Source organism: Lissotriton vulgaris, unplaced genomic scaffold (genome assembly GCF_964263255.1).
Source record: "Lissotriton vulgaris unplaced genomic scaffold, aLisVul1.2 SCAFFOLD_1922, whole genome shotgun sequence".
In the NCBI taxonomy this organism is placed as follows: domain Eukaryota; kingdom Metazoa; phylum Chordata; class Amphibia; order Caudata; family Salamandridae; genus Lissotriton; species Lissotriton vulgaris.
Window position 1 is genome coordinate 67253 of NW_028250986.1, and position 26751 is coordinate 94003.

The following is a 26751-nucleotide window of genomic DNA, read 5'->3' on the forward strand; positions in this document are numbered from 1 at the left end:
CTTTTTAGCGAATGACCCAAAAGTGCTTTGGCACCTTATCAGGGGCCAGAAGCACTATACAAACCTTGCAACACTAAGTAGTACAATCTGATGGAAGTGCTTCTTCCTTGTGTTGTCCAACTCTTCCTGGATTCTGATGCCAAAATCACTGTTCCGACCAGTGCGAACTGGTCAAAGCTGTGCTGACGAGTCCTGGCCAGACAGTCCTCCATCTGATCCCAATGCCTTAGGGACCAATAGCAATATAGGAAACAAGGGAGAAGTGGGTTTCACTAAAGCAGGAGGAAGCCTAATGCAGGGGCGGCTCTAGGCTCATGGCGGCCCTGGGCAGGGAGCGTAGATAGAGGGCCCCGGAAGAAGGGGTCTCGGCAGGGCAGAGCACTGAGGCCAGTGAAGAGGGGGGTCCAGGGTGTTTGGAAGTGGAACAGAGCCAGAGGCCGCCAAATCCCTGACAGGGGCCGCCACGCAAATATGTATTCATCCTCAAAGGATTATTATATTAAGGATATATATTGGCGTGGTGGCCCCTGGGGATTGGTGGCCCTGTGCAGGTGCACAACTTGCAAATGCCTAAGGCCACCCCTGCCTAATGCAACAAGGGGAATAAGTTGGCATCTTTCTCCTCATCCACTAACTACAACTAGTTTTAAGAAGGTGGGCTTAGGAGGCAGCATGCGCAGGCTAGCATGTCTTCCATGGACCAAAACCAGCTTACTACGGAGGACCAAATTGTTCAGGATGCACCCAGGCTCAAATGTTCCCTACCATTTAGTAAGCCGTACACACAGAGCCCCCATGCAAGATGAAGGCAAGAGACCACAGTTTGGAGATTTAAGTGCCAGTACCCAATCTGCCCACAGCGACACTAGTTAAAAATCTTGTGTCCATACAAAATGAATTTGTTCCTACTGGGACCTGCCAGTGTACAGCCTGGGTTGCGGGTCAGTAGCAAATGGCACTCAAAAACGTGTACAATTTGGGTATCCCCTAGTCATCAGAATGCTGGCACACAATCATTAGCCACCCATTTGGTGTATTATTTACGATGCATGATCAGCGGATGTATGACGGAACCACACAGTGATCACGACTGGTGACAGTCGAAACCTGTACCAGTATTGAATAAATCTGCACTTACACTGCATGTTGACTACCTGAATGTGCGCTCCCTGATTGGACTTTGTAATCTGATATATATATATATATATATATATATATATATATATTTATGACGTGTGTATAATCTGGAAAGGGACAATAGATGAGGCGTTATCTTTTGTATCTGATCTAAACACTAACACACAATCTTAGATTCACGGCTTCTATCACTTCTGACATGGCAGAATTCCTTGATGTGCAGATGTTTATAAAAGACTCTAAACTTGAGACCCGATAACTCCGCAAATCTACAGCGGGCAATTCGATTTTACATGCCCGGAGTGCCCACCCACTACATACCATTAAAAGTATCCCTTATGGGGAATTTATTTGTATCTGTAGAATTTGCAGTGACGCCACATCACTTGACGAATGTTTAAACGACTCTAAACTGCGTTTTTTTAATAGGGGTTATTCTGAAAACACTCTGGATCAGGCTCTAATTAAAGCTAAATCGCTTGATCGTAAGTCCCTACTTGCACCGAAAAAATCTGATAACAGTTTCAGAATGTTCAGTTAGACTGATCACAACTTTTTGTGCACAGAAACGCAGAATACGGCGCATCATCTGCAAGGAATGGCCAATAATACTAACAGATTTCATTCTAGTTCTCATTTTACCTGCTATCCCTGATAGAACCTTCAGAAGGGCGCATTCAATGCGTGGCGCATTGGATAAACCATCACCTGAGGTATCTCCGAAAAAACCTTGGTTTCATAAAACAGGATTTTTTAAGTGCACTTCTTGCCGTGCTTGCACGTTTGCAAAATAGTACCCACTAGAAGACCGCATTTAGTGAGGTCCCTGTGCCTATTCGAGAACATCTAACTTGCAGATCAGAGTATGTAATTTATAAACTAAAATGTACCTGCAATCTCGAATATATAGGCAGCACGAAACTTCCTGTGCATAAACGCATCTTGCAGCACATACGAGCGATCATTAACAGTGATGAGAACTATCCTGTAGCAAGGCACTTTCGATCTGTACATAATAAATTGCTTAAAGATCTTGAATATACTGTCTTGTGTTCAGTGCCCCAGCCCGGACGGGGTGGGAATCGGGACAAGCTACTAAGGCAAAAAGAATCGCACTTCATATTTGCTTTAGACACCAAGGCCCCTAATGGGTTAAATTTGACGGAAGATTTGAACAACATTTGTTGACCTAGCTGAAAGAACTGTTCTGTCTGTTAAAATCTTTATATAATGTTTGAAAATCATATTTCTATAGGATTGATTTACATGAATTAGGTCATCGGCTGATGACCATTACAATTATATTGGTTTCTTGCATGAATCTCAACATAATTATGTTTCTATAGGAAATTATTTCTTATAAAACACTGGAAGCTTTAATACAACTGTCTTTGCCGCTTACTCGGCTGTGAGCAATACTTATTTTTAATCACACTTAAATGTGGGTTTTATTTTTATTATTTGTTTTTTGGTAACAAAACTGCACATTTTGAGCACTTTGTTTGACAAACCATATAATTGAAAAAGATTAATACAAAAATGAATTATTAAATATGTCTGTAACATTCCAGACTGGTATTCTGATGGTTTACTCATTGCAAAACAGATATGAATTATGAATTTAAATTTTTATTAAGTGACACTTGTCAAATGACTTAACAATTATTTGCATATTTTGAATTTTATTAAGACACTATGTCATAATTATAATGATGTTCATCATTTGCAACTATGGTCATTAATCATTGACTGTGTATTATTCATTTATTCATTGTTTTTTATCAAGACACTGTCATAATTATAATGATGTTCATCATTTGCAACTATGGTCATTAATCATTGTGTATTATTCATTTATTAATTGTTTTTTATCTAATTATAAAATGTTATTTCTAACATTCGCATATCAAATTGATAATGTTAATCTATTCTCGATTTGCATAACCATTTAAAAATGGCGCTTGTTTGTATTGTCTAGTATACCTTTACATATTGGTCTGTCATTTGTTTTTATCACCTTCACTGCGAGGTTGTGCACAATTTTGATTTGTCCCACTATTATGTCCATTATAAAATGGCTGTTCTCTGAGCGCGTTATGTGAACAAGCTCCCTTGAGGAGTGAAAAGCGTCGTCGGATGGACATTTGTCCTTTATTTTGAATAAGGAACTATATTCTGCTATCCATTTGAGGAGTTGTTGATCTTCTTTGGAATGATTCGTGCACTGCAAAAATGGAGAGAGAATATATCTATAGATATATAGATATATAGATATATAGATATATAGATATATAGATATATAGATAGATATATATCTATAGATATATCTATAGATATATCTATAGATATATATCTATATATATATATATATATATATATATATATATATATATATATATATATATATATATATATATATCCGACCAATGTTTTCCTGCGCATCGCCACACACTCCCAGCTGGCGCAGAAACACAAAGCACGGACCAAACTTCACGGTGTTCAATTTCTTTAATCGCTTGTCGGTTTCATAACTTTTCGGCACCCCTGTGCCTTGCTCACATGACAGCGATAGTGAGTGAGGGTAAAATATTTAAAGTGAAAGTGCTCAATTTTGATTGGACAAATTCAAATAGGCATGGAGAACAGGCTTGTAAAGGGGGGCATTGGTTGTATAATACAAGGGCATATCTGACATCACAATATTCAACTATACTAATGTGCCGATCTACCGGGAAAAAAAATTTATACTTATCCAATATATAGTAGGACATTTTGTGCAAAATATCGCAAAATTATTAAGTACAAATAGGAGGAATTATTCGCATGATAAGTCATTGGACTAATCACCATTTAGTAACTCCCATTGGCGATGTCTAGATTTATGATCATTGTTGAATATATATAATTGATATTATGCAACATTTCAACATGATTAGACATTCCTTACACAATTTATATATTGCAAACAAAAATGATCATGGTTAAATACCTTTGTTAATCACACACACACACACACACACACACACACACACATATATATATACACACCTCTGAGATGAATATTTACCTATACTTCCATTTAAAACGCATATGCCTTTACCATGCAGTACTGTACAATGAAATTGTTCTAAAGCCATATATGGGAACGGCACATGCACTGTAAAACTCTTGCGTGGTAATGGTATGCGTGGTAACGGTAACTGCGTTGTAACAGCTGCGTTGTAATGGTAATGCGTGGTAACAGTCGCATTGTAATGATTGATTCACCAAGGAGCCAGGTGGTGGAGTAAAGATGCAGGTTAATCAATTAGAAAACTGAGACAAGCCACCCTGGAACATGCAGGCTGGTGGGCAGCATCAAATGTCAATCCTCCCACCTAAACATTCCAACTACAAAGGAATCTGCGAAAGGTTCTACTACAGGACAACAGGTCATACGGTGCCAAATAGAAAGCATACTAAAACACTACATTTCGGTAAACTTAAAAGAACATTTGTGAAGTAGGTGATCTCTCTACAAAGAGCCTCCAAGTGCTGCGTCTTGGCCCTTGGAATAATGGATTGGCTTTCCGAGCCATGTCTTTCAAATTAACTCAGCAGCATTATAAACATCACTTACATTGGCTATTGGTCCCTTTAGACCTACGGGCTAGTTCTGTTCGGATCCAAACTGCATTTAAGCCAGTTTGGGCATGAAGTTTGGGCATGAACTTGCCTAAGGAGACGCGCGCGCCAACTGTGTTCACTCCTTGTTTGCAGTTGTACCTTCTGTTAAGTGCCACTTAAAATATGTGATATTTCAATGGCTGATGTTTACAGCTACTGAACAAATTGTGCTTACAGTCCATTGATCCAGGTGGCTGGTAAACACTGATATTCCTTTGATATTGGAACGGCTGCTGGCCAAACAGCAGATAATTTATGCTACTTAGTCAATCGTGAGGTAAGCAATGCGTGTTTATTTGCTATGCGCTAGGCCACCAGCCAAATAGTACATTTTTAGCCAGCAGCGGGTAAATAGATAAATATATTTCCCATTTGTAAATAGTACGTATTTTCTGTTATGCAGCCAGCAGCCGGGTAAAAGGGGGGGTTTCTTGGCAATTTGCCAGGCTAAAGGGCAAATAGTGCTCAATGGTTGCCATTTTGCCACTGGCCAGGAGAACAGTGAAGTTTCTTTTCTGTTTGCGTGACCACCAGCCACATTGTATATCATGTCTGATACTTGGGCACAGGGCAGGTACATTTTTAAGATTCTTTACTTTTGTACAGCTGCCATCTAAGCAGAACAGAAGCTCATTTAGGCGATGCACGTGTACATTGTGAAGTTTTCTGCTAGTTGCACGGCTGCTACCTAAACAGTGCAGAATCTCTACTATTAGCCAGCAGCCAGGTAAACAGCTGAGAAAATTCACTATTTACTCAGTGGCTGAATAGCGATCACTATCATTTATTAATTATTCACAAAAAAGTAGGTGTCTTTCAGATTGTAATTTTTTTTTTGTTAAGTACCCCGGAATAAGGGGGTGCAAAATGAAAGCTTTTCACTCCCACAAAAAAGGCTTCTCTTGGCACAGTTTATATGTTTTGGTTGCAGGTTGTTTGTTGTTGCATATCAATAGCATTACACCGGTAGTAAAGGCCGAAATCCTAATTGTTGTAGAACACCATGAAATGAAGACAATCTACACTGTTGCGAGATACAATATATTACTGCAGTCTTCAAAATTAAAATGGCGCTCAAGCTGGATATTACATGGACCAAGCAGGCATTTTTGGGCGCCCTGCATAAGATGGCTGGGGCCTAGAAGATCTGTTTTTTTCCCACTGCCATCAAATGCCCTTGCACATTTTTGTAACCCTTTATATTTTTTTCCCATTGCAATGGGCAATGTAATGTACAGCCTCGTGAAAATAAACTGCTGTTACCAAGTGCAAATGAATTGTATATGTATGTGACAGGAATAGGTCACACAAGCTGCCCTTTCCGATGAACGCCCACATTACAATTACAACACACTTCTCCGTTTTTTTTTTAATAAAGTGTAGATGTGCCTTACCTGTCAGGGAGTAAATCACCAAACAGAACAACATGGAGACTGATGACGTCATGACCCAGTTGAGCAGCCTCTGGTTCCGCATGCTGCTGTAGATGGCAATGGAGGACTCGTGGCACTGGAATGCGAAAGAAACACGCACATTACGCACGCACATTACGCACACACTGTGACAGCACTGTAGATTCAGGGCTTCTACCAAGCAGACTGTCCAAGGAAACAAGACACACTTCTCGCTACATTGCTACACCAGCTGTGGCAGCTAACTTTTTAGTTCATCTATATTTTGTAAATATGTAACCCTCGCTCTGAAGGAATCTAGTAGTTACACGTCATGTCGCCTTTATCATGTTGCCCGTAATGTCTGATCTAATTTTACTTCACTTTATTGTAAATCGCTCTGACACCTCCGGGTACGCGCCATACAAAATCGCATAAATAAATAAACCGTGAGCGAGGTTGAGGTCTTTCCTAGAGTTGAAAGCTGAAACCTAAAGGGGCGGAAATAGTAGCCCATGCATCATAGTGCATACATTCATTTAATCACTGGTGCTCGACAATACATTTTAAATTGATCAATTTGAATTAACCACATAGGTTTTTAGAAAGTTTGCTGCAAAACCTAGGAGTTCTCAGTTTTCTTTTACACTACCATTTTGCCCAAAAACAAGTCTTGCAGAATGAAGTGGGCAGCATTGGGCGATCTGACTGACCAGCAAAGTTCTCTAAAGACTCTTGCAGACACACACGAGCAGACACGTACAGTCACATGCAGGAAGCCACCCCCCCCCCCCACGCATGTATACACACCCACACGTGCAGACACGCAGTCAGACACCCCCCTTATGCGCAGACACCCCCCCCCCTCATATGCGCACACACCCCATATGCGCACACCCTATATGCGCGGACACACACCCCCATGCGCGCAGACAATCCCCCCAATTTGAAGACACCCGCCCCCCCCACACACACACACACACACTTGCAGACACAGACACAAACGCACGCAGACTCACACACACGCGCAGATACAAACACTTACACGGCCAGCCAGCCAGCAGTTCGCATCATCCCCAAAACACGCCAAACGGTGAATCGATGCATGGACTTCTTTTCTCTGTCCTTTCCGAAAACTTAAAAATCAGCGACAGCCTTCACTCAGCTTGCTCTCTGAGACTCCATCAACCCTCGCCTCTCCCGGTGTTTCACAGCGCACACCAGCATCATTTCATTCCCCAGCATCAATTTTTTTAAATTGTATTTTTTCCTTAGATTTGGCGCCCTGTGAGGTGCCTGGATCAGCGGAAAGGCTCCCATGCAGGACTAAGAAACTAAAGAACTAGGGTGACCAACTGGCATGGGTGCAAATTTAGGACGGTCAGTGTAAAAATTCAGGACAAAAAGGTCAAAATTCAGGACAAAAATTTGGGATGAAACATGTTTTACAGACATATCAGAGGAAGTCGCACAATAGTATACAAGTAAAGAGACAACCAAAATAAGTACAAGTCAAAATAAGTTTATATAAGGTTGAGACAATCGTGCACTTCAGTTTTTCAGTATGCCCGCAGCCTTGCCAAGCAACATCAGGTCCTTTCTGCAATCAAGATTTGTACTAATGTAACAATAAACATTAAATAGTATTTTTTTATTTGTATGTTTAAATCTTACTTTTAAATGTACAGTGAAAACTCTGTTGCAGTCCCAGGACATTAAGAAGCACTTCGCTGAATAGCCTATTATATTCATTTTTACTCCAAATTATTTCACCTTGCATCTTATATTTATTGAGATAATATTTTCAGGGACATCAGAAACTGAACAATATTTTAAAAGGGGTGATCACTTCTACCCTTCACAAATATCCACCTTGAAAATGTGGTAAATTACCTATAGATGGAGGTTTTGCACAAATGAATGCTCTGCCACCGACAGTTATTTTATTTTTATTTTCTCAAGCATGGCACCAAGACAAAAGCAGAATGCCTTGACTTAGTCGGATGCAGGAAAAGGCACCCTACATGCTGTCCCTACAATAGGGCCCATTGTCATTCTATATGTCACATGCTAATCAGCTACAGTCCCAGAATGACAATGGGCCAGTCCACAGTCTGTGCGAGGTTTGGGAGGGGCTGCAGCAGCCTCAGCCTACAGTTTAACCCCTTCGATGCTGATGACGGCCCCCAGCTGTCATGCACTACGGTGGGCGTGTGATGATGACAGCTGGGGGCAGTCATGAACCCGCCCACTCGCGATTCTGCTGCACAGGCGCAGAATCGCGGCCGCGCCCAAGGGGTTAAAAGAGCAGTGCAAGGGGTGTGTGGTCTCACGCAGACTCAAGATGGCGACTTCATGCGGAGCTCCGCTAGATCACGGAGCTCACTAACTGTTTTCAGCCATTATTTGCGGCGCTCGAGAGAAATGGAAGCCTTCCAGATGAATCAGATCTACTGGAGCAACTGCTGGAGCCCTTCCTCTTGTCTACTCCTGCTTGTGCTAATTACAGGGACGGTAATTTTTTACTCACTTTTACACGAGCGGTCGCCATTTTGTGCCTGCCGCTAGTCATCTCAGACTTCCTACTGAGGTAAAACCGGCGCTTTCCATACAATTTTTTCTTTCTCTATCTTTTTACTAGCACACACTAATCCTGCAAAAATATGCATAATTGCCTGCTACTTGGACTATTTTCTTCCCTGCAGTTTGAGATGTTTATCTCTTGCCATTCCCTCAGGAGTGCGCTTTCATGAATTTTGCTGAGATTGTATCCTCAATTTTTACTATGTTTAGCCATATTGAGAGCTTTTACTGGTGGGTCAGCAGTGTCTTCATGTGAACTCTGACTCATTACTTTCAGCCTACTGCTGTCCTCTTTAAGTCTCCCACAGAGAAGGAAAATGTACTTTATTCTGCTTATGGGCAGATTGCGGTCTCCATTAATAGTGATTTTTTATCCTTCTTGACGTTCCACGATGGCCAGTGACAACTGCTCTCATGGTAAAGCTTCCTCTTCTGGCACAAAACCTAAAAGGGCTAAGAATGATCCCCCTTCACCCAGTTTCTCGTCACATAACCCTGTCCTTGATTCTATTCTTGATGAGGTGAAGGGGTTGAATGCCTTTTTGTCCACTACCAAGGACAAACTCCAGTAAATTGAAGATAGATGGATCACAATGGAAGCAAAGGTATTTGTTATGGAGCAACGTATTAGTGATCTACATGCGGTCTCTATCAAAATTCCTATTCTGGAGCAAGAGGTTCAGCGGCTTAAGCTTCACACAGAGGACCTTGAAAATCGCAATAGACGCAATAATCTCTGATTTTATGGCTTACCAGAAAATTTGGAAGGTCCTGACATTCTCCTTTTTCTTAAAAAATTACGTCAGAGCTCCTTGATCTGTCACTAGCCCCTTCACTGAATATCCAACGTGCTCATCGCTTGGGCCATCTTCAACCGAACTCTGTTTGACCTAGAGGAATTATAATGCTATTTTTGGAATTCACAGACCTTATGCGCGTCTTACAGGCAGCAAAGGTGAAACGTCGACTTGTTTGGGCTGGTCATATAATTTTTCTCTCAAGATATCTCCAATGCCACCAATGCCAGAAGGAAGGAATTTCTCGCACTTTGTCCTCAGATGACAGATAAATATTCTTTATGGCATTTCACATCCTTGTTTGTGTAATATTACTCATAACGGCTTCTCCCGCTCATTTGATGACGCTGTCAAATTGAGGTATTTCTTTCCCAGTCTCATCTTCTATGGATAGTTCTACTCAACGTCTTTAATTTCTCTCCCTTATCTCTCTCTAAATAGATTTATGGCTGTTACTTCTTCTATTTCTTAATTTTGCTCCTTTGCTGTTCCATCTGTTCTCGGTGCAGTCACGCTTCATGATTATTTCGTTCTCTCCCTTAGATCTGGATTTCTTTCATTGATCTACTTTTTTTCCTTCATATCCTCTTTTCTTCATCTATTCTTTTCTGTTTCTCTTTTTGACAATATGTAGATTGATGCATGTGCCTATTATGCGTGGCCTTACATTTAGTTTATTGTATTCATTTAATAAGTGGTGTTTTTCTGCTTCCAGTTCTCCTGAAGTGCATCATCTTCATCCATGTGTTTCCCTCCCTTCCTTCAGTTATGTGCAATATTGTCACGTGGAATGTTCGTGGTCTTGGAAATCCATTCACAAATTCAAAAAAGTACTCTCATTTGTCTAAACAGAATTCTTATGTTTCATTTATTCAAGAAACGCATTGTAATGATATAGAATCACTTAAATTGAAAAGACAATGGGTGGGTCAAGCGGTTTATTCTCTAGCCTCTAATCAGAAGGGTGGTGTAGCTATACTATTTCATAAATCTTTACATGTACAAATGTTATCCACACAATGTGATAGTGATGGACGCTGGGTAATGGTAAAGGTTGTTATTCAAAATAAAGTACTTGTCTTATTGAATATTTACGGCCCTGGTAAACCAGACCCCGACTTTTGGAATAGTATTAACCTTTTACTTTCCTCACTTGATAGCCCAAATATGTTTGCTGCTGGGGATTTTAACCAATGGTTGGACCCATTCTCAGCTAGACAATCTGAATGTAAATTTAATCCTGATAAAACCCATAAATCATTTCAATCTGCCTTTGTCTTATGGTCCTTATATCAAGTTTGAATGACCTGTAACCCAGATTCCCTTGAATTTACTTTTTTTTCTAATGTTCATCCTACTCGTTCTAGAATGGATTATATTTTGGTTAGCAAACCCTTACTCCCATCTATTTAATCCTCTGAAATTGGACCTATTTTTAATCTCTGATCATGCTCCTGTTATTTCTGTTCTTGACCTTTTCCTGAATTCTCCTAAATTTGGTTGTTGGAAACGTAATAATTTTTTGTTAACAGACACTGCTTATGTAACTGAAGCTACTACTTTAATTAACAAGCTTTTTACTATTAATAATCCTTTGAACACTCCCATTCCTAATAACTGGGATGCCTTTAAGTCTTCCTTCCGTGCCTTTACTATTGCATATTAAGCAAAAAAGAAAACCACTAAGGCCAAGTATACAACTTTACTACAACAACTCAAACTACTCGAACAATTATTTTATCTCAAGATCTTCCTCTGTTCTTCATGAATTAAGGCCAAATCTGCTCTTAACAAGCTTGCTACAATTGATGCGTGTAATGTCCTTAAAATTAAGTAAGCATCACAGGGGTCAAAATAAAGCTGGCAAGATGCTGGCCAACTAGTTAAAAAATTAACTTTAACGTAAAAATATTGGTTCTATTCTAAATAAATCCACTAATAATTTAGCATCCTCTGATGATTATATTGCTACTGCTTTCCAGGATTATTACCAATCATATTCTGAGGATACAAATCCCTATAATCAAAAATGTACACACTTTTTTTGTTCCTACCTAAGCCTCCTTCGCTTCCTGATGAATTTGCATTACTAGAAAGAGAAGTTACTTTTCAAGAAATAAAGGATGCCATTAAATCCTTAAAAAATCGAAAGCACCTGGTCCTGATTGTCTTTTTGGTGAATTTGTTTCTACTTATTCCTCTATTTTTGCTCCAAACTTCTGGCCCTTTTCAACTCATTTCTTGCTGATTTTAAAGCTTCTGGCTCATTTATAGAGGCTCTGAATGTCCTTATTCCCAAACCTGATAAAGACCATTCCCTCAGTAAAAATGATCAGCCCATTTAGTTAATTAATTAGGATTGTAAGATATTTGCTAAAATCCTTGCCTCCTGACTCGAGATTATTATTCCATTATTGGTTAAAACAGATCAGCTGGGTTTGTTAAGGACAGATTGGCTGCTGACAATGCTCGCATGTTTGCTAGTGTTATCTCCTTCGAGAGGAAGTACAAATCTCCACTTGCAGCATTGTCCCTAGATGCGGAGAAGGCTTTTGATCATATAAACTGGCAATTTATATTTAATACACTTCAAAGGTTTGGTTTTGGTCCAAATTATAATTTCTCATGTTAAACTCTTATATTCTTTTCCCCCGTGTTAGTATTTTAGTAAATAACCATTTTCTAAATTCTTTCCGTTATATAGAGGTACACGTCCGGGTTGCCCCCTCTCACCCTTGTTATTTGTTTTATGTCTTGAACCTTTCCTTGAGCACATTCAAATTAATTCACTTATTTCTGGTTTAACACCATTCTAAAGAAACTAAATTATCAGCATACGCTGATATTGTGGTATATATGTCGAATCCCACTACCTCCCTTCCTCCCTTTTTGGATGAGGTTCAGTTGTATTCCAGTATCTCTGGATATAAACTGAACTTTTCTAAGACATAAGTCTTACCCTTGAACTCTCTCTGCTATCAATATAGGTTTAATAATACAAATTTTACCTTGTGTCCCGCAAAAATTAAATACCTTGGTATTTGGTTTTCTTCTACCTTAACTACCACAATAACTTACACGTTTAATGCAATAACTACCAAAATACACTCACTCCTTATACACTCACTCCTTTCTTGGTCTCCTCTTCATTTGTCATGGTGGGGTAGATTAGATACTAATAAAATGATGATTGTGCCCCATGTCCTTTATACATTATCCATGTTACCTTTTCAGATTCCGGTTTTATATTTGTCACAGATTAATTCTATTTGTACAAAGTTTTTATGGAATAACAAATACCCCGCATTTTTATGAAACTTAAACGTCCCAAAACAGAAGTGGATATGCATTTTCCGGATTTTAAATCCTATCATTCTGAATTTTTAATACGTCAATTTTTTGTCTCAACTTATGATTTTGCTGATATCCCTATCCCGCGTTGGATTGTTTGAGCGTTCCCTATTAACAGATTTTGCTTTTCGAAATATAATATTATATGTCTAATTGCACCTTCATATCGGATAATCCTATTTTAAAATACTCCCAACAATTATATAATATTTTTTCAGATGGTCTAAATTTATATCAATTTTTTTTGACTTCCACTTTCTGGTATAATTAATGTATCAAATATAAACGTGAATCATTTTATTATAAACATTAGAAGGAGAAGGGAATCATTTGTATTCATCAATTAATCCAGCATATTTCTGTTATTCCCGTCCATGAATCACAATTACAATAGAATTTACCGGATTCATTTTTTAATGAGTATCTTCTCGTATCAAAAGCTTTGCAGTCTTATTTATCTTCTAACAATTTCCCTTTAGCTTCTCCCTTACTCACTTCACCCTCACCTTTATACAGTGTTTCTCAGGAACATAGGCCTAAGGCTGCCTCTATTTATAAAATGTTGTTATCACCCGTTATTGAACAACCTAAATCCCATGTAGAATTACTCTGGGAAGCAGACTTATCTTTGTCCCTTCCTATCTCTTCTTGGGATAAATTATGGCTCAAGTTATTTAAAACTTCTATTGCCGCACATATTACTCAATCCCTATACTTTATTTATAGTAGAGCTGTTATCACCCCTGTTTGTAGATCCCCTACTTCCTCGTCCCTATGTTGGTCTTTTTCTGAGTCCACTGGGACTTTAAATCATCATGTTTATGATTGTTCTAATGTATTGAAGTTCTGGCAATGTATTTGGTCTAAATGTATGAAAATATTTCAATGTAATATACTGTTATCAATACAAAATGTTTTTATAGATTCCTCATCTGATTTTGATGTTTCTAATCATATTTCTTTGCGGTTTGATTTATTTATTGCTCTAGCATTTAAAGTGCTTCTGTCCTGTTGGAAAGATAACACTAAATTATCATTATTAACTTGGTGGAACTATATTTGTAACGAACACAGAATTGCTACTGTTTCTCCTCTTACCTACAAAATTAAATCTGACCTACTTTGGCTACCTTTTACTTATTATCTTTCTACACATGCACCTGTATCTTAATTTCAAACTTTCTTTTATGCCTTTTAACTCCTTTTCTTTTCCTCCTCTATCTTTCTTCCTATTTTTTCTTTCTTCCTCTTACCTTTTCCTCTTTTGAATTATTTGCTCATGTTTTTCTCATATATTGTTATATTTTATTCATAATGTGTTCATTTGACTAATAATGTTTCTCTTTTTCTGAGAACTTAATAAAAAATTATTAAACAAAAAAATAACTTGTAACATGCAATATGACCCAATAGTACCATTGAGGGGTTCTGGTAAGATTATAAACCAGGAGTTCCGAAGACCAAGTGGTTTGTAAACGTCACTAGAACCTCGAGATGTCAGTATAGGACCCCATTAAATGTTACAGGTCTATTCTCAGGAAGATAACTTAAAAAGCTGTTTTCAAGTAACAATAGGCACTGACTGGAATTAGAATGTTTAGATTTTACTTACCTTTCACAAATAAATTGTTAGCAAATCAATGGGCAATTGTGGTAGTCCGTGGATTTAGGCAATTCTGTGAATGCAGTGTTCATCACATGATCTTTATTTATTGTATTTCCCACGTAATATGCCACATAATTTGCATGTTTTATCAAAACATTTTTTTCTGTCTCTAATTAACCAAAACAAAACGGACTGAAAAAAATAAGAGAAGTGCGAGGGGCCAGAGTGAATACTTATAAACTCATAGGGCCCCTGGCAGGGGAATAGCATACTTCCTGAAATTCCCCAATTTCATTTTAGTATGATGTCTGTAAGGGGTCAGTAATTTGGGGACCCCACATTACGGCGCTTGAAGGACATCATACTAAAATAACGGACGGTCCGTGATCTTTACGGACGGTTGGTCACCCTAGGAAGAATGCCTGGGCGACAGGAGGTAAACACCGATCAGTGCACCAACAGAAGGGCTTTGTGCCTTATAAAACTCATCGAAATAACATATGCAAAGGAAGCGCTGGGAAATCTAAACTTAGTCCTCCGATTGCTCATCACTGGACTGACTTTCCAAGAAGCGCTTCCCTGTTGGCACGCAAGTCATAAATAACTAACCCACGCACAAGTCATTAGAAGGATTAGAAGCGCAGGTTTGTTTGCAAAGACAGCTCTTCTGGAAGAAAGGGCATTTGTTACTTGTGCAATGCCAGCAGCTGGCGAAGTGGTGGCACGTGGGAAGTTCTAAGCATTACCCAGATGTTTTATGAGGTTGGAGCAGTGGCATAGCATGCAATCAAAAACACAGTGAACCATGTGAAGCAGGCAGGGAACAAATCCTATAAAAAGAAGTGGGGGGACTGACGATATGCAAATGACTTCATGACGTCACGTGCTGAACGTGTCCTGGTGTTAGAAAATGACACCGGGACACGTTAAGCATTATTCTGTGGCGTACAGCTTCTTGGCTGGGGGGAGGGCGTTCACCCTGTGAAAAGAGTGGGGGGACGCCGTGTACCTGCGTGTACCCCCGACTCGAGCCCTGTAAACAGGCATGCACCATTCATGAAACCCTTGGAGAGCCCAATAATTTACATGTAATCTTTTGCTCCAAAGATCACTGCATTTCCATTTAGGCCTTGGTTATTAACAACTGCTGTCCATAAACATTCAGTTAAAAAACATATGATTATTTAGATCTTGGTCTTTTAAAGAAGAATTCTTAAGATAAAATACCCCCACAATGATTTAATATAAAACTAAGTGTAACTATCCGTTTAAAACTCATTCCATCCAGCCAATAAAACCTACATTCTCTAAAATCATCCTGAACAGTAAAACAACGATATCGCACAACTCAATATGGCGGTCTCCATTTATCATAAAAAAAAATGTAACAGATAAAACAAAGTTTTTAAGAAGCGACCTTTGGAACAAGCTACATCCAGAAAATTTCATTTTTCTAAAAGTAGGTTTAAAAAAAAAAAGGACTTGAGTTGGGCAGAGAACCACAACCAATCAACTTGATTGTAGTTTAGAGCTCACTTCATGACACCACACTTGCAAATTCTGCCTTCACCTAACAGAGCATCTCCTCTCTCTGACATTTGGACTTGATTTAACTCTTATCTAAACCTTAACTAAATCTCGGAAGGCTTCTACGCATCTTGATATTTGAGAATGGGACGGTCTTGTCTACCATCCATGAGTTAATCAAGTGGGAGACAAATTGTTTCTTCCCTAAATACTCAATATCCACATATTGATACCGACTGGCTGCCTCGAGAACACCATTTTTAAAAAATGGCGTCTTGTGCAGCTAGTTTTTTTTTTTTTTTAATAGCTCTTCGCCACGAACGTTCATATTTTCACTATATACACTGACATCTGCAAGTAGGACAAAAAAGACACATACTAAGGTGTGTAATGAGAATTGTAAGGTGTATAATAAGACCAATTAGCAACCTTGTAGTGGTAGCAACATAGTTTATCAATCATACATACAAACAGGGTGGAATGCTTAAAATCACTCTGGGAAGCATTCCAACCTATCGCTGTTAGCCTAATGGCCCACTCTAGACCTTGTCCCGCCTTACATAAATCAGTTCTGCCCTGTTCATGGGAATAGCCTACCCTGCACTGCCAGGTGAACACCGTCCCAGAAGGGAACACAACCTATCTCAGACAGATTTTGGCCATGTCATAGCTTGGATCCTGTGGGTACAGAGAGCAAGGGAGCCATGTCTAGGCAGACAATTGGCCACTAAGAGCATTACATCAAGCTCACATAAGGTGATGGAAGAATGTTGCGGACCATATCCCATTCCCTTCCAGCCGCTACATCCTTTCTGGAGTCAGACTCATATTTCATTTTTGTAAGAAAGTGATAGAGGTCACCGATGCAGCTATACTTCACACACATGCCCCCTTTAGAGTTGAAAAGTGCTAGGGAGACAAACAATCGAATCACCAGTGTGCTCACTATGAATATTCTAAGTATTTTTCTAAATACAGATGTGAGGGGACTGTGTTGATGCTGACGTAGTACCTAAACCGTCCCAGTCCCTAGTTCACCCTTCATCATAGAGAATAAAATCCATCGTTTTATTGATTAACATCATATGGGGTAATATGGACAAGTTTCCTAGTCAGGGATCTGCAGTTTTATATGTGTGGCCATTTTTAAAACTCTTTCGGGTGAAGGTTGTGACAAAACAGGTTTTGCAGCTAAAGGCAGTAAAGTGGCAAAGCTGTGGCTTTCCAATGGCTATCTATTGAGCAAAGTGAGATACTGCAATACACAAATACATAAAAATTAAACCTTGGCATAGCCATTGCTGGTATCAGAAATTGGATTAATGCATAAAATTCAATACACTGTATAAAAAAGGAAGGTGCAATTTACCTGAAATCCGAAGCAGATTGTCGGGACAACACTGAATATGGAAGCCAAGGAAGAAGCACTGCATGATGGGAAAAAAGTGAACAATGATACTTTAGGAAGAAAAGGCAATATTGCACATATTGATCTTTGGCTGTGGACTAGTGTGCAGCATATCAAAGAAGGAGCAGTTGTCAGATCTGCGAGGGCACCCAAGTGTAGGTAATTCGCTTTTATGGTTAACAGACATGAGACTTTGGGGTGAGGTAATGAACCAGTAATTTGCACACACATTAGTGTTAACCCAGAAATGTTAGATCGGTTGAAATTGAAATTTCTTTAGGGGTTAAATATTTAATGAGAAAGTCAAGATAACTCCAAGGTTGAATTTAAAAGTGTGCCAAGGTTTGAACACGATATTAGAACCGAATTCATCCAGCTACCGAGTCAACAAAATATTTTAAAAAATTTAATTGAACCATTATGAAATTTCCTGAAAGCCCAGAGACGGTCTGCCTCCTTTTCAATACTGAAATATTAACCTATTGGCCTTTACCTGCTCATAGATTTGACCCAAATTACAGCCATTTAGAGGGAAATGTTGCTATGGAAAGGTCATGCATGATCCTCAACAAAAAAGTATCTCAAATATTGTCCAAAATGTAGAGGGTCAAAAACACATAATTCATTGCATCAAAACAGAAAAGCCCACGGATTGGTGAGCGTCCAGATCCCATGGCCACGAAGATGTCTGACCACCTGCATCCTGTGACTGAGGACCGGGGGGGGGGGGGGGGGCATCAACCTGCAGGGCTGGACAGGCCTTTTAATGCGCCGGACATTTCCCCAGTGGGCTGGAACCCTTGGAGGCTGGTTTTGAAAGCCAAGGGTCACTCCTATCACCTCTTTCCCTTCCCCAGATCCCTGAAGTTAATTGCAGCAGGAACAGGGAGGCTTAAAAAAATGGATGGAAGGTGGAGAGAAAGCGACCAGAGGAGAGAAGGAAAAAAATGATCGGGAGGAGGGATGAGAGGGTTGAAAGGAGGGCTGGAGACATGGATGGGAGAGAGGGAGGGCAGAAAAGGAGGGGGGGTGGTTGTATCGATGGAGCACAAGGAGGTGCCAAACACCAGCAAACACTAGCACAAATTAAGCACTGGTTAGGCTTTATGGCTCTTGATTGACAATTATTTCATGCCATATTGGTAGCCATGTGAAGAAACTGCAAACTGAGTCTCAATTCTAAGTCAGGTTTAAGTCCTCAATCGATTATCCCCGTTATCATGCAGGGACGCTAATGCCGTGACGAAATTCTGGATGCCTCTTACAATTAGAAGGTGCTATATAAAACCTTGGAGTCCTCTGAAATTATCCGCTACTTGGAGCCTAGCGATAGGAGATTAACTAGTTAACTACATAGATAAGCAGTACTCACAAAACAGATACCGATGCTACATCGTTATTACTCTTCAGTGGACTAGGATTTTCTTAATTATGTCTTGCTGCTAATCCTGCACATGACATTTGGGATTTGAAAACCTTACGTGTATGATCTTCCACACACTGGGTCTCTAGGGGCCTTTTTTGAAGTTTTGAATCTATGCCCTGACGAAGTTACGTCCTGTAACGAAACGCGTTGGCTGTTTTATCTGGTATAATTACCAAAATAAAGAAGAGAACTTTTTGAATAATAACATTGCCTCCTTGATCCTTTTAAGTGCGCCTCCTACCTTTCGTTTATTGTCTAGTGTTCGGATTTGTGCCTTAGGACAACAGGCACTTGGAGTGTGCAGCACCACAATTATAAATTTGATAAATACTTTTGTTTTGGTTGTGCTTAACCTTGGTCAGGTTGTCCTGTTCTTCATGTTCCTTAAGTCCTCAATCTATTTAGGAAATGTAAATAAAAGTAATGCAGCCGCTCCCAGTACTTTAAATGGCAGGAAGGGTCAGGCACTTGGAGTGTGCAGCACCACAATTATAAATTTGTGTTAGACGGGACCTGGGGGGTCGGCCGAGGACAAGAGGAGAGGTCTCCGGGGAGAGCCGTCTCCAGCGATCGTACAGACAAGTAACTTCCCCCCCACAGATGGACACCACACAAAGATAAGGTTTAACGTTCTTTATAAGCAATCTTGAAGTACGGTAGAATGGTACAAGGAGGTCAGGACTCAGGGGTCCCCTCAATTTTAGTCACTTGGAGGGAAAAGGGGGTAGCGGGACAGTCTTGTTACCAATCTGGCAGTTGCGATGAGATGATGGGTAGCTCGCAATCCTCGAGCTCGGCGTTGTAGGCAGACGGGCCGCGGCAGCGCCAGCAGGTCCCAATGAGATCGAAGGTGGCAACGGTCCGCGGCAGCGCCAGCAGGTCCCGACGAGGATGAAGGTTGCAGAAGGCCGCAGCAGCGCCAGCGGGCAGGACGACAGTTCACAAGGCAGGGCTGCGGCAGCGCCAGCAGTCTGTCAAGGATGAGTTCTTCACGGTGTCTCTCGACTCCAGGATACAACTGCCTTCCTGCTCTGGAGCTGCCCCAGTTATAGGTCTGGCGCCCTTTGATGTCCGGACCCTCGCACTTGGAGGTCGGGAGGTCCGGGATGAGGGAGTCCAGACACCCAGCAGGGGGGGGGAGCCAGCGCCCGGGGAGGCTGGGGGCGATCGACACCTGGCGGGGGAGAGCCATCGACACTCCTCTCTCCCATTGACCTGCCAAGTGGTCCGTTCACCTCCTGGGTGGATGGTGGTGCCGGGATGTCGGGGCCTGGCCAGGCCCAGGGTTAGGGTCGAGCTGAGGCCACGCGGCCTCGTGGTGCAGTGTCCAAAATGGCGGCTGGGCCCGGGCAATGGTGCTGGTGGATGCCCAGGCCGGTGATATAAAGATGTTCGGGGGCAGGTGTCCCATGTGGGACGGGTTACGGGTGGCTTCTGAGGGTGGCTTCTGGAGAGTCGATGTCCTGGCTCTGTCATGCGGGGAGGGAGCGAGCCCCCTTCTGGGGCCTGTCCAACATGTGTCCCCCCCCAGCTGAAGGCGGGGAGAGTCACCCATCCTCTTGGGGACGCTCTCCGTCGAGGCGGAAAAAGCGTGACAGGCCATCCGCATTGGCATGATCTTGACCAGGGCGATGCTCCAAAGTGAAGTCCATCCCTTGCAGGGAGATGGACCATCGCAGCAGTTTGGGATTCTCCCCCCGCATCTGCATTAACCATTGCAGGGGGCGATGGTCTGTTTGTACCCGGAAGTGGGTACCGAAGAGGTAGGGCCGGAGTTTGAGGGCCCACACCACTGCGAAGGCCTCCCGCTCGATGGTACTCCAGCGCTGTTCTCGGGCCAGTAGGCGCCGGCTGATGAAGGCCACTGGCTGATCGACCCCTTCGGAGTTGAGCTGCGAGAGGACAGCCCCAATGCCATGGTCCGAGGCATCGGTCTGGACTATAAACTCACGGCTGTAGTCGGGGGCCTGGAGCACCGGGGCGGTGCACATGGCGGCCTTCAGTTTCTCGAAGGCCGCTTGACAGTCTGGGGTCCAGTTGACCGTTTTGGGATGCTTTTTGGATGTGAGTTCCGTGAGGGGCCCCACAATGCTGCCGTAGTCCTTCACAAACCTCCGGTAGTACCCGGTGAGCCCCAAGAAGGCTCGTACCTCAGTTTGGGTGACGGGGGGGCTGCCAGGACTGGATGGCAGCGATCTTGAGTTGGAGAGGGGCCACCAGACCGCTCCCCACTTGGTGTCCAAGGTAGGTCACGGACCCTTGGCCGATTTGGCATTTGCTGGCCTTGATGGCGAGGCCAGCTCGCTGAAGGGCCTGTAGGACCTCGGAGGTGGCAGAGGTGGTCTGACCAGTGGCGGCTGTGTACTGCGATATCGTCCAGGTAGGCGGCGCTGAAGTCTTCGAGGCCTGCCAATACCTGGTTCACAAGTCTTTTAAAAGTGGCTGGAGCGTTTTTCATACCGAAGGGCATCACAGTGAACTGGTAGTGCCCATCCGGGGTGGAGAAAGCGGATCGTTCTTGGGCCCTGGGGGTGAGGCCGATCTGCCAGTAGCCCGCTGTCAGGTCGAAGATGCTTAGGTAGCGGGCAGTCCCCATGCGGTCGACCAGTTCATCTGCTCGGGGGATAGGATTAGCGTCGGTTCGGGTGACAGCGTTCAGACCCCGATAGTCAACGCAGAACCGGAGCTCGGGGGTGGTGCCCGAGGCGGCCGCCTTGGGTACCAGTACGACCGGGCTGGCCCAGGGGCTGTCTGAGGGCTCGATGACCCCAAGTGCGAGCATTTTAGTGACCTCTTCTTGGATGCAGGCGCGCACCCGGTCCGGGACTCGATAGGCCCGGTGTCGGATAGGGGGACTGTCCCCAGTATCCACGTCGTGAAGGCACCAGGGGGTGACCCCGGGGGTGAGGGAAAATAGGTCCGCAAATTGCAACAGGAGGGTCCGACAGCCTTGGCGCTGCTCCGGGGTCAGGGCATCAGAGAGTCGGACCCCGTCCACGGATCCATCTCTCTCCCGGGTCCTTAGCAGGTCAGGGAGGGGCTCGGAGTCTTCTTCCGCCCCACTGTCTGTAGCCATCAGGAGGCTGAGCTCCGAGCGCACAAAGTGTGGTTTGAGTCTGTTGGCATGGAGGACCCGGAGGGGGTTTCGGGGGGACTCCATGTCGATGAGATAGGTGACAGGGCCCTTGCGTTCGACCACCTTGAAGGGTCCTGTCCATTTATCTTGCAAGGCACAAGGTTCGGTGGGGGACATCACCCACACCTGCTGTCCAGGTTCGAACTCAATGGAGGAGGCATGTTGATCGTACCATTTCTTCATGTCCTCCTGACTGGCCTCTAGGTTGGCTTTAGCGATCTCCCTGAATCGCCTGGTCTGGTTGCGGAGGGTCAGGAGGTACTTGTAGACATCCGGAGGGGTTTTCAGGGGGGCCATCTCCCATTCTTCTTTCACTAGGCTGAGGGGCCCTTGGACAGGGTGCCCGTACAGGAGCTCGAAAGGGCTGAAGCCGAGGGACTTCTGGGGGACTTCTCGGTAGGGGAAGAGGAGGCACGGTAGCAGCACGTCCCACTGGCGGCGTAGGGGCTCCTCCAGCCCCATAATCATTCCCTTGAGGGTGCGGTTGAACCGCTCGACCAGTCCGTTTCCTTGCGGGTGATAGGGGGTTGTGAAACGGTAGGTGACCCCGCACTGCTGCCAGAGGGATTTCATATACTTTGAAATAAAGTTCGTGCCCCGGTCACTGACGACCTCCCGGGGGAAGCCTACTCGCCAGAAGATCCCCATCAAGGCCCGGCCTACTACCGGTGCTGTCACTGTTCGAAGGGGGATGGCCTCGGGATAACGGGTGGCGTGGTCCACCAGGACCAGGATGAAGCGGTGCCCTTGTGCTGTTCGGGGGTCCAGGGGCCCCACAATGTCTATTCCCACCCGTTCGAACGGGGTGGTGACAACGGTGAATGGCTGCAGGGGGGCCTTGAGTTTTCGGCCGCTCTTGCCGCTGGCCTGGCAGGTGGGGCAGGCCCGGCAGTGGTTGGAAACGTTATTTCGCATCTTGGGCCAGTAAAAGTGTGTCACCAGGCGGTTGTAGGTTTCATCTTGCCCCAGGTGCCCAGCCAGGGGGACATCGTGGGCCAAGTTTAAAAGGAAGTCTCTGAAACGGAGGGGTACCACCAGTACCCGACTGGCCCCCAATTCTGCAATTGTTTGCTCGCTGTACAATAGGTCGTTGTCCCAGTAGATCCAGTGCGCCCCGGCGGTGTCTCCCGCGCTCTGGGCGAGGGCTTGCTGTCGGAGTCCCTCGAGGGAGGGACAGGTCTTTTGCTCCTGCCGAAATTGTTCTTGGGTGGGCCCCCCCTCTTGACGCCACTGAGCCAGGTCTGGAAGGTCCTGAGGCTGAGCGGGCTCTTCCGGGGCTTGTTCTGGGGGGTCAGGGCGGCCGGCGTCTTCCTCTGGAGTGATCGGGGGAGGAGGTGCTGGCCATTCGGGCTCTTCGGGTCTGGGGATGGCACGGGCAGCCATGGAACGGGTGGTTACGCACGCCCAGTCGGGGAGGCCCAGCATCCCCAGGTGCTCTCTTCTCTCAACGGCCGCCCACGGGGAACTCTCGAGATCGTTCCCCAGGAGGCAGTCCACGGGGGCATCATCGCGAACAGTCATTTTCAGCATGCCGGACACTTCTCCCCATTCGAAGGGGACACAGGCCATCCGACATAGGCTCTCAGAATTGTCAGCTGATCGGACAGGGCAAAGGACGTTTGGCAGGATTTGTTCCGGGGTCACCAGGTGACAGCGGACGGCCGTCACACTGGCCCCTGTGTCACGCAGGGCTTCAGCCTTGCGTCCATTTATGTTCACCCACTGGCTGTATTTTCTGGTGTTTGCGGGTAGGGGGACCCGCGGGACCATGTCTCTTCCCCCTAGGCAAGCCAGGACCATGGCGGCAGGTTCCCACTCGGGCTGCTCTTGCTCGTATTCTTCATGTTCTTCGGAAGCTTGTTCTTCTCCTAGGGCGGCGGCCACGACCTGGCGGGGCCCGGGAGTCTGGTTCTTGGGGCAGTTCGGGTCGTTGGCATAGTGTCCGACCCGCTGGCACCGATGGCACGTGACATTGGCTCGGAACCCGGGGCGCATCGGAGCGTTCCCCCGCCCAGCCGGGGCGGGGTGTTGTTGACGGGAGCTGTTGGGGTGGCATCTTTGCCCCGGCCCTGGCCTCCTCCTCCTCCTCGGGGACGATGGTGACCTTGGTTGTTTCGGTTCTGCTCGATTGGCCCACTCCGGGCCACGCGGGTGCTCTCCCAACGGTCAGCCTCAGCGGCGAGCTGCCGAGGGTCAGTCCGTTTACTGTCGAGGAGGTGCTGCCTGAGCTCGACGAAGCAGTTGTTGGAGAGGTGCTCCCATACAATGAGATTGAAGAGTTGCTCGTAGGTGGTGACTCGGCTACCCTTGATCCACCCTTCGAAGGCTCTGCTAAAATAGTTGACATATTCCACCCAAGTTGTACCCGGGATCCGGGTGCAGTCGCGGAACCTCTGGCGGTACATCTCGGGTGTGAGTCCATATCGAGTGAGGAGGGCGGCCTTCATGTGATCATAGGACGTCATCTGATGGTCCGGGAGCTGTAGCAGGGCATCGCGGCCTTCATTGACGAACCTCCCCCACAGACCGGCTCCCCAGTCACTTCGATCGATCGATCGATCCGGTGGGAGGTCATGGCGATCTCATAGGCCTTGAACCACTGTTGTATGTCGTCGTTCCGAAAATATTCTCGGACGTCGTCTTTGGGAATGTGGACTTTTTGTTCCGTAGCGCCCGGGGTGCGCGGTTGCTCGGGCACCCCTAGTTCTTTGTTTTGTTTTCGTAGTTCGATTTCAGCTACCTTGCGCTCGTGTTCGTACGCCAGTCTCTTTTCTTCGAGTTCTTGGTCTTTGCTTTTCTTCCCGCTCTTCTCGGAGCCGTAAGTGTTCTAAGTTCAGTTTTTGTTCCGCTAGTTTTAGCTCTCCGTCCAACTTGAGCCGTGCCAACTAATTCGTGGAGTCTGTTTTTTTCTCTTTCTTGGATCTCTTCCTGTGAGAGACCCGCTCTCCGTTCTTCGGGAGAAGTGGTGTTGGTTTCTGAGGCTTCGACGTTTTGGTCCCGGGGTCTGACGGCCCCGGTTTCCGCCCAAGATTCTATGGCGTGCTTGAAGTCGTCTTTCGTGCTCAGACCGGTGGTAGCAATGCCTAGTTCTATGCAAAACTGTTTTAACTCTCGATGGTTGTACTCTTCCAATTTATCCATCTGGAATTTCTCTGTGGATCCGCTCTCTTTGGTTGTCATTGTGGTTTAAGTCGTGGGGTGAGTTACTCTCTGTACGGTACGCGTTGATTCGGATCGCGCCGCTGGCCACCAATGTTAGACGGGACCTGGAGGGTAGGCCGAGGACAAGAGGAGAGGTCTCCGGGGAGAGCCGTCTCCAGCGATCGTACAGACAAGTAACTTCCCCCCCACAGATGGACACCACACAAAGATAAGGTTTAACGTTCTTTATAAGCAATCTTGAAGTACGGTAGAATGGTACAAGGAGGTCAGGACTCAGGGGTCCCCTCGATTTTAGTCTCTTGGAGGGAAAAGGGGGTAGCGGGACAGTCTTGTTACCAATCTGGCAGTTGCGATGAGATGATGGGTAGCTCGCAATCCTCGAGCTCAGCGTTGTAGGCAGACGGGCCGCGGCAGCGCCAGCAGGTCCCGACGAGGATGGTAGTTACAACGAGCCGCGGCAGCGCCAGCAAGTCCCGACGAGGATGAAGGTTGCAGAAGGCCGCGGCAGCGCCAGCGGGCAGGACGACAGTTCACAAGGCAGGGCTGCGGCAGCGCCAGCAGTCCGTCAAGGATGAGTTCTTCATGGTGTCTCGACTCCAGGATACAACTGCCTTCCTGCTCTGGAGCTGCCCCAGTTATAGGTCTGGCGCCCTTTGATGTCCGGACCCTCGCACTTGAAGGTCGGGAGGTCCGGGATGAGGGAGTCCAGACACCCAGCAGGAGGGGGGGGGGGTGGGGAGCCAGCGCCCGGGGAGGCTGGGGGCGATCGACACCTGGCGGGGGAGAGCCATCGACACTCCTCTCTCCCATTGACCTGCCAAGTGGTCCGTTCACCTCCTGGGTGGATGGTGGTGCCGGGATTGTCGGGGCCTGGCCAGGCCCAGGGTTAGGGTTGAGCTGAGGCCACGCGGCCTCGTGGTGCAGTGTCCAAGATGGCGGCTGGGCCCGGGCAATGGTGCTGGTGGATGCCCAGGCCGGTGATATGAAGATGTTCGGGGGCAGGTGTCCCGTGTGGGACGGGTTACGGGTGGCTTCTGGAGAGTCGGTGTCCTGGCTCTGTCATGCGGGGAGGGAGCGAGCCCCCTTCTGGGGCCTGTCCAACAATTTGATAAATACTTTTGTTTTGGTTGTGCTTAACCTTGGTCAGGTTGTCCTGTTCTTCATGTTCCTTAAGTCCTCAATCTATTTAGGAAATGTAAATAAAAGAAATGCAGCCGTTCCCAGTACTTTAAATGGCAGGAAGGGTCAGGCACTTGGGAGGAGAAAGAGAGAGAGAAAGAGAGAGAGAAAGAGAGAGAGAGAAAGAGAGAGAGAGAGAAAGAGAGAGAGAGAGAGAGAAAGAGAGAAAGAGAGAAAGAGAGGAGAAAGAGAGAGAGAGGAGAAAGAGAGAGAGAGAGAAAGAGAGAGAGAGAGAAAGAGAAAGAGAGAGAGAGAAAGAGAGAAAGAGAGAGAGAGAGAGAAGAGAGAGAAAGAGAGAGAAAGAGAGAGAAAGAGAGAGAAAGAGAGAGAGAGAGAGAGAGAGAGAGAGAGAAAGAGAGAGAAAGAGAGAGAAAGAAAGAAA

The 26751-nt window shown here is 44.9% G+C and overlaps 1 protein-coding gene across 1 annotated transcript in view; it reads right to left on the reverse strand.

The window, feature by feature from the left end:
- Nucleotides 1-26751, reverse strand: part of LOC147663068 (putative sodium-coupled neutral amino acid transporter 8) — a gene marked incomplete at its 3' end in the record, with an annotated part of 197625 nt that overhangs the window by 47286 nt on the left and 123588 nt on the right. The window contains exons 5-6 of the mRNA XM_086950706.1: nucleotides 17428-17485; nucleotides 6198-6312 (exon numbers count right to left, since the gene is read on the reverse strand). Coding sequence (XP_086806832.1) covers nucleotides 6198-6312; nucleotides 17428-17485 — 173 coding nt within the window. The remainder of the gene's footprint in view (nucleotides 1-6197; nucleotides 6313-17427; nucleotides 17486-26751) is intronic.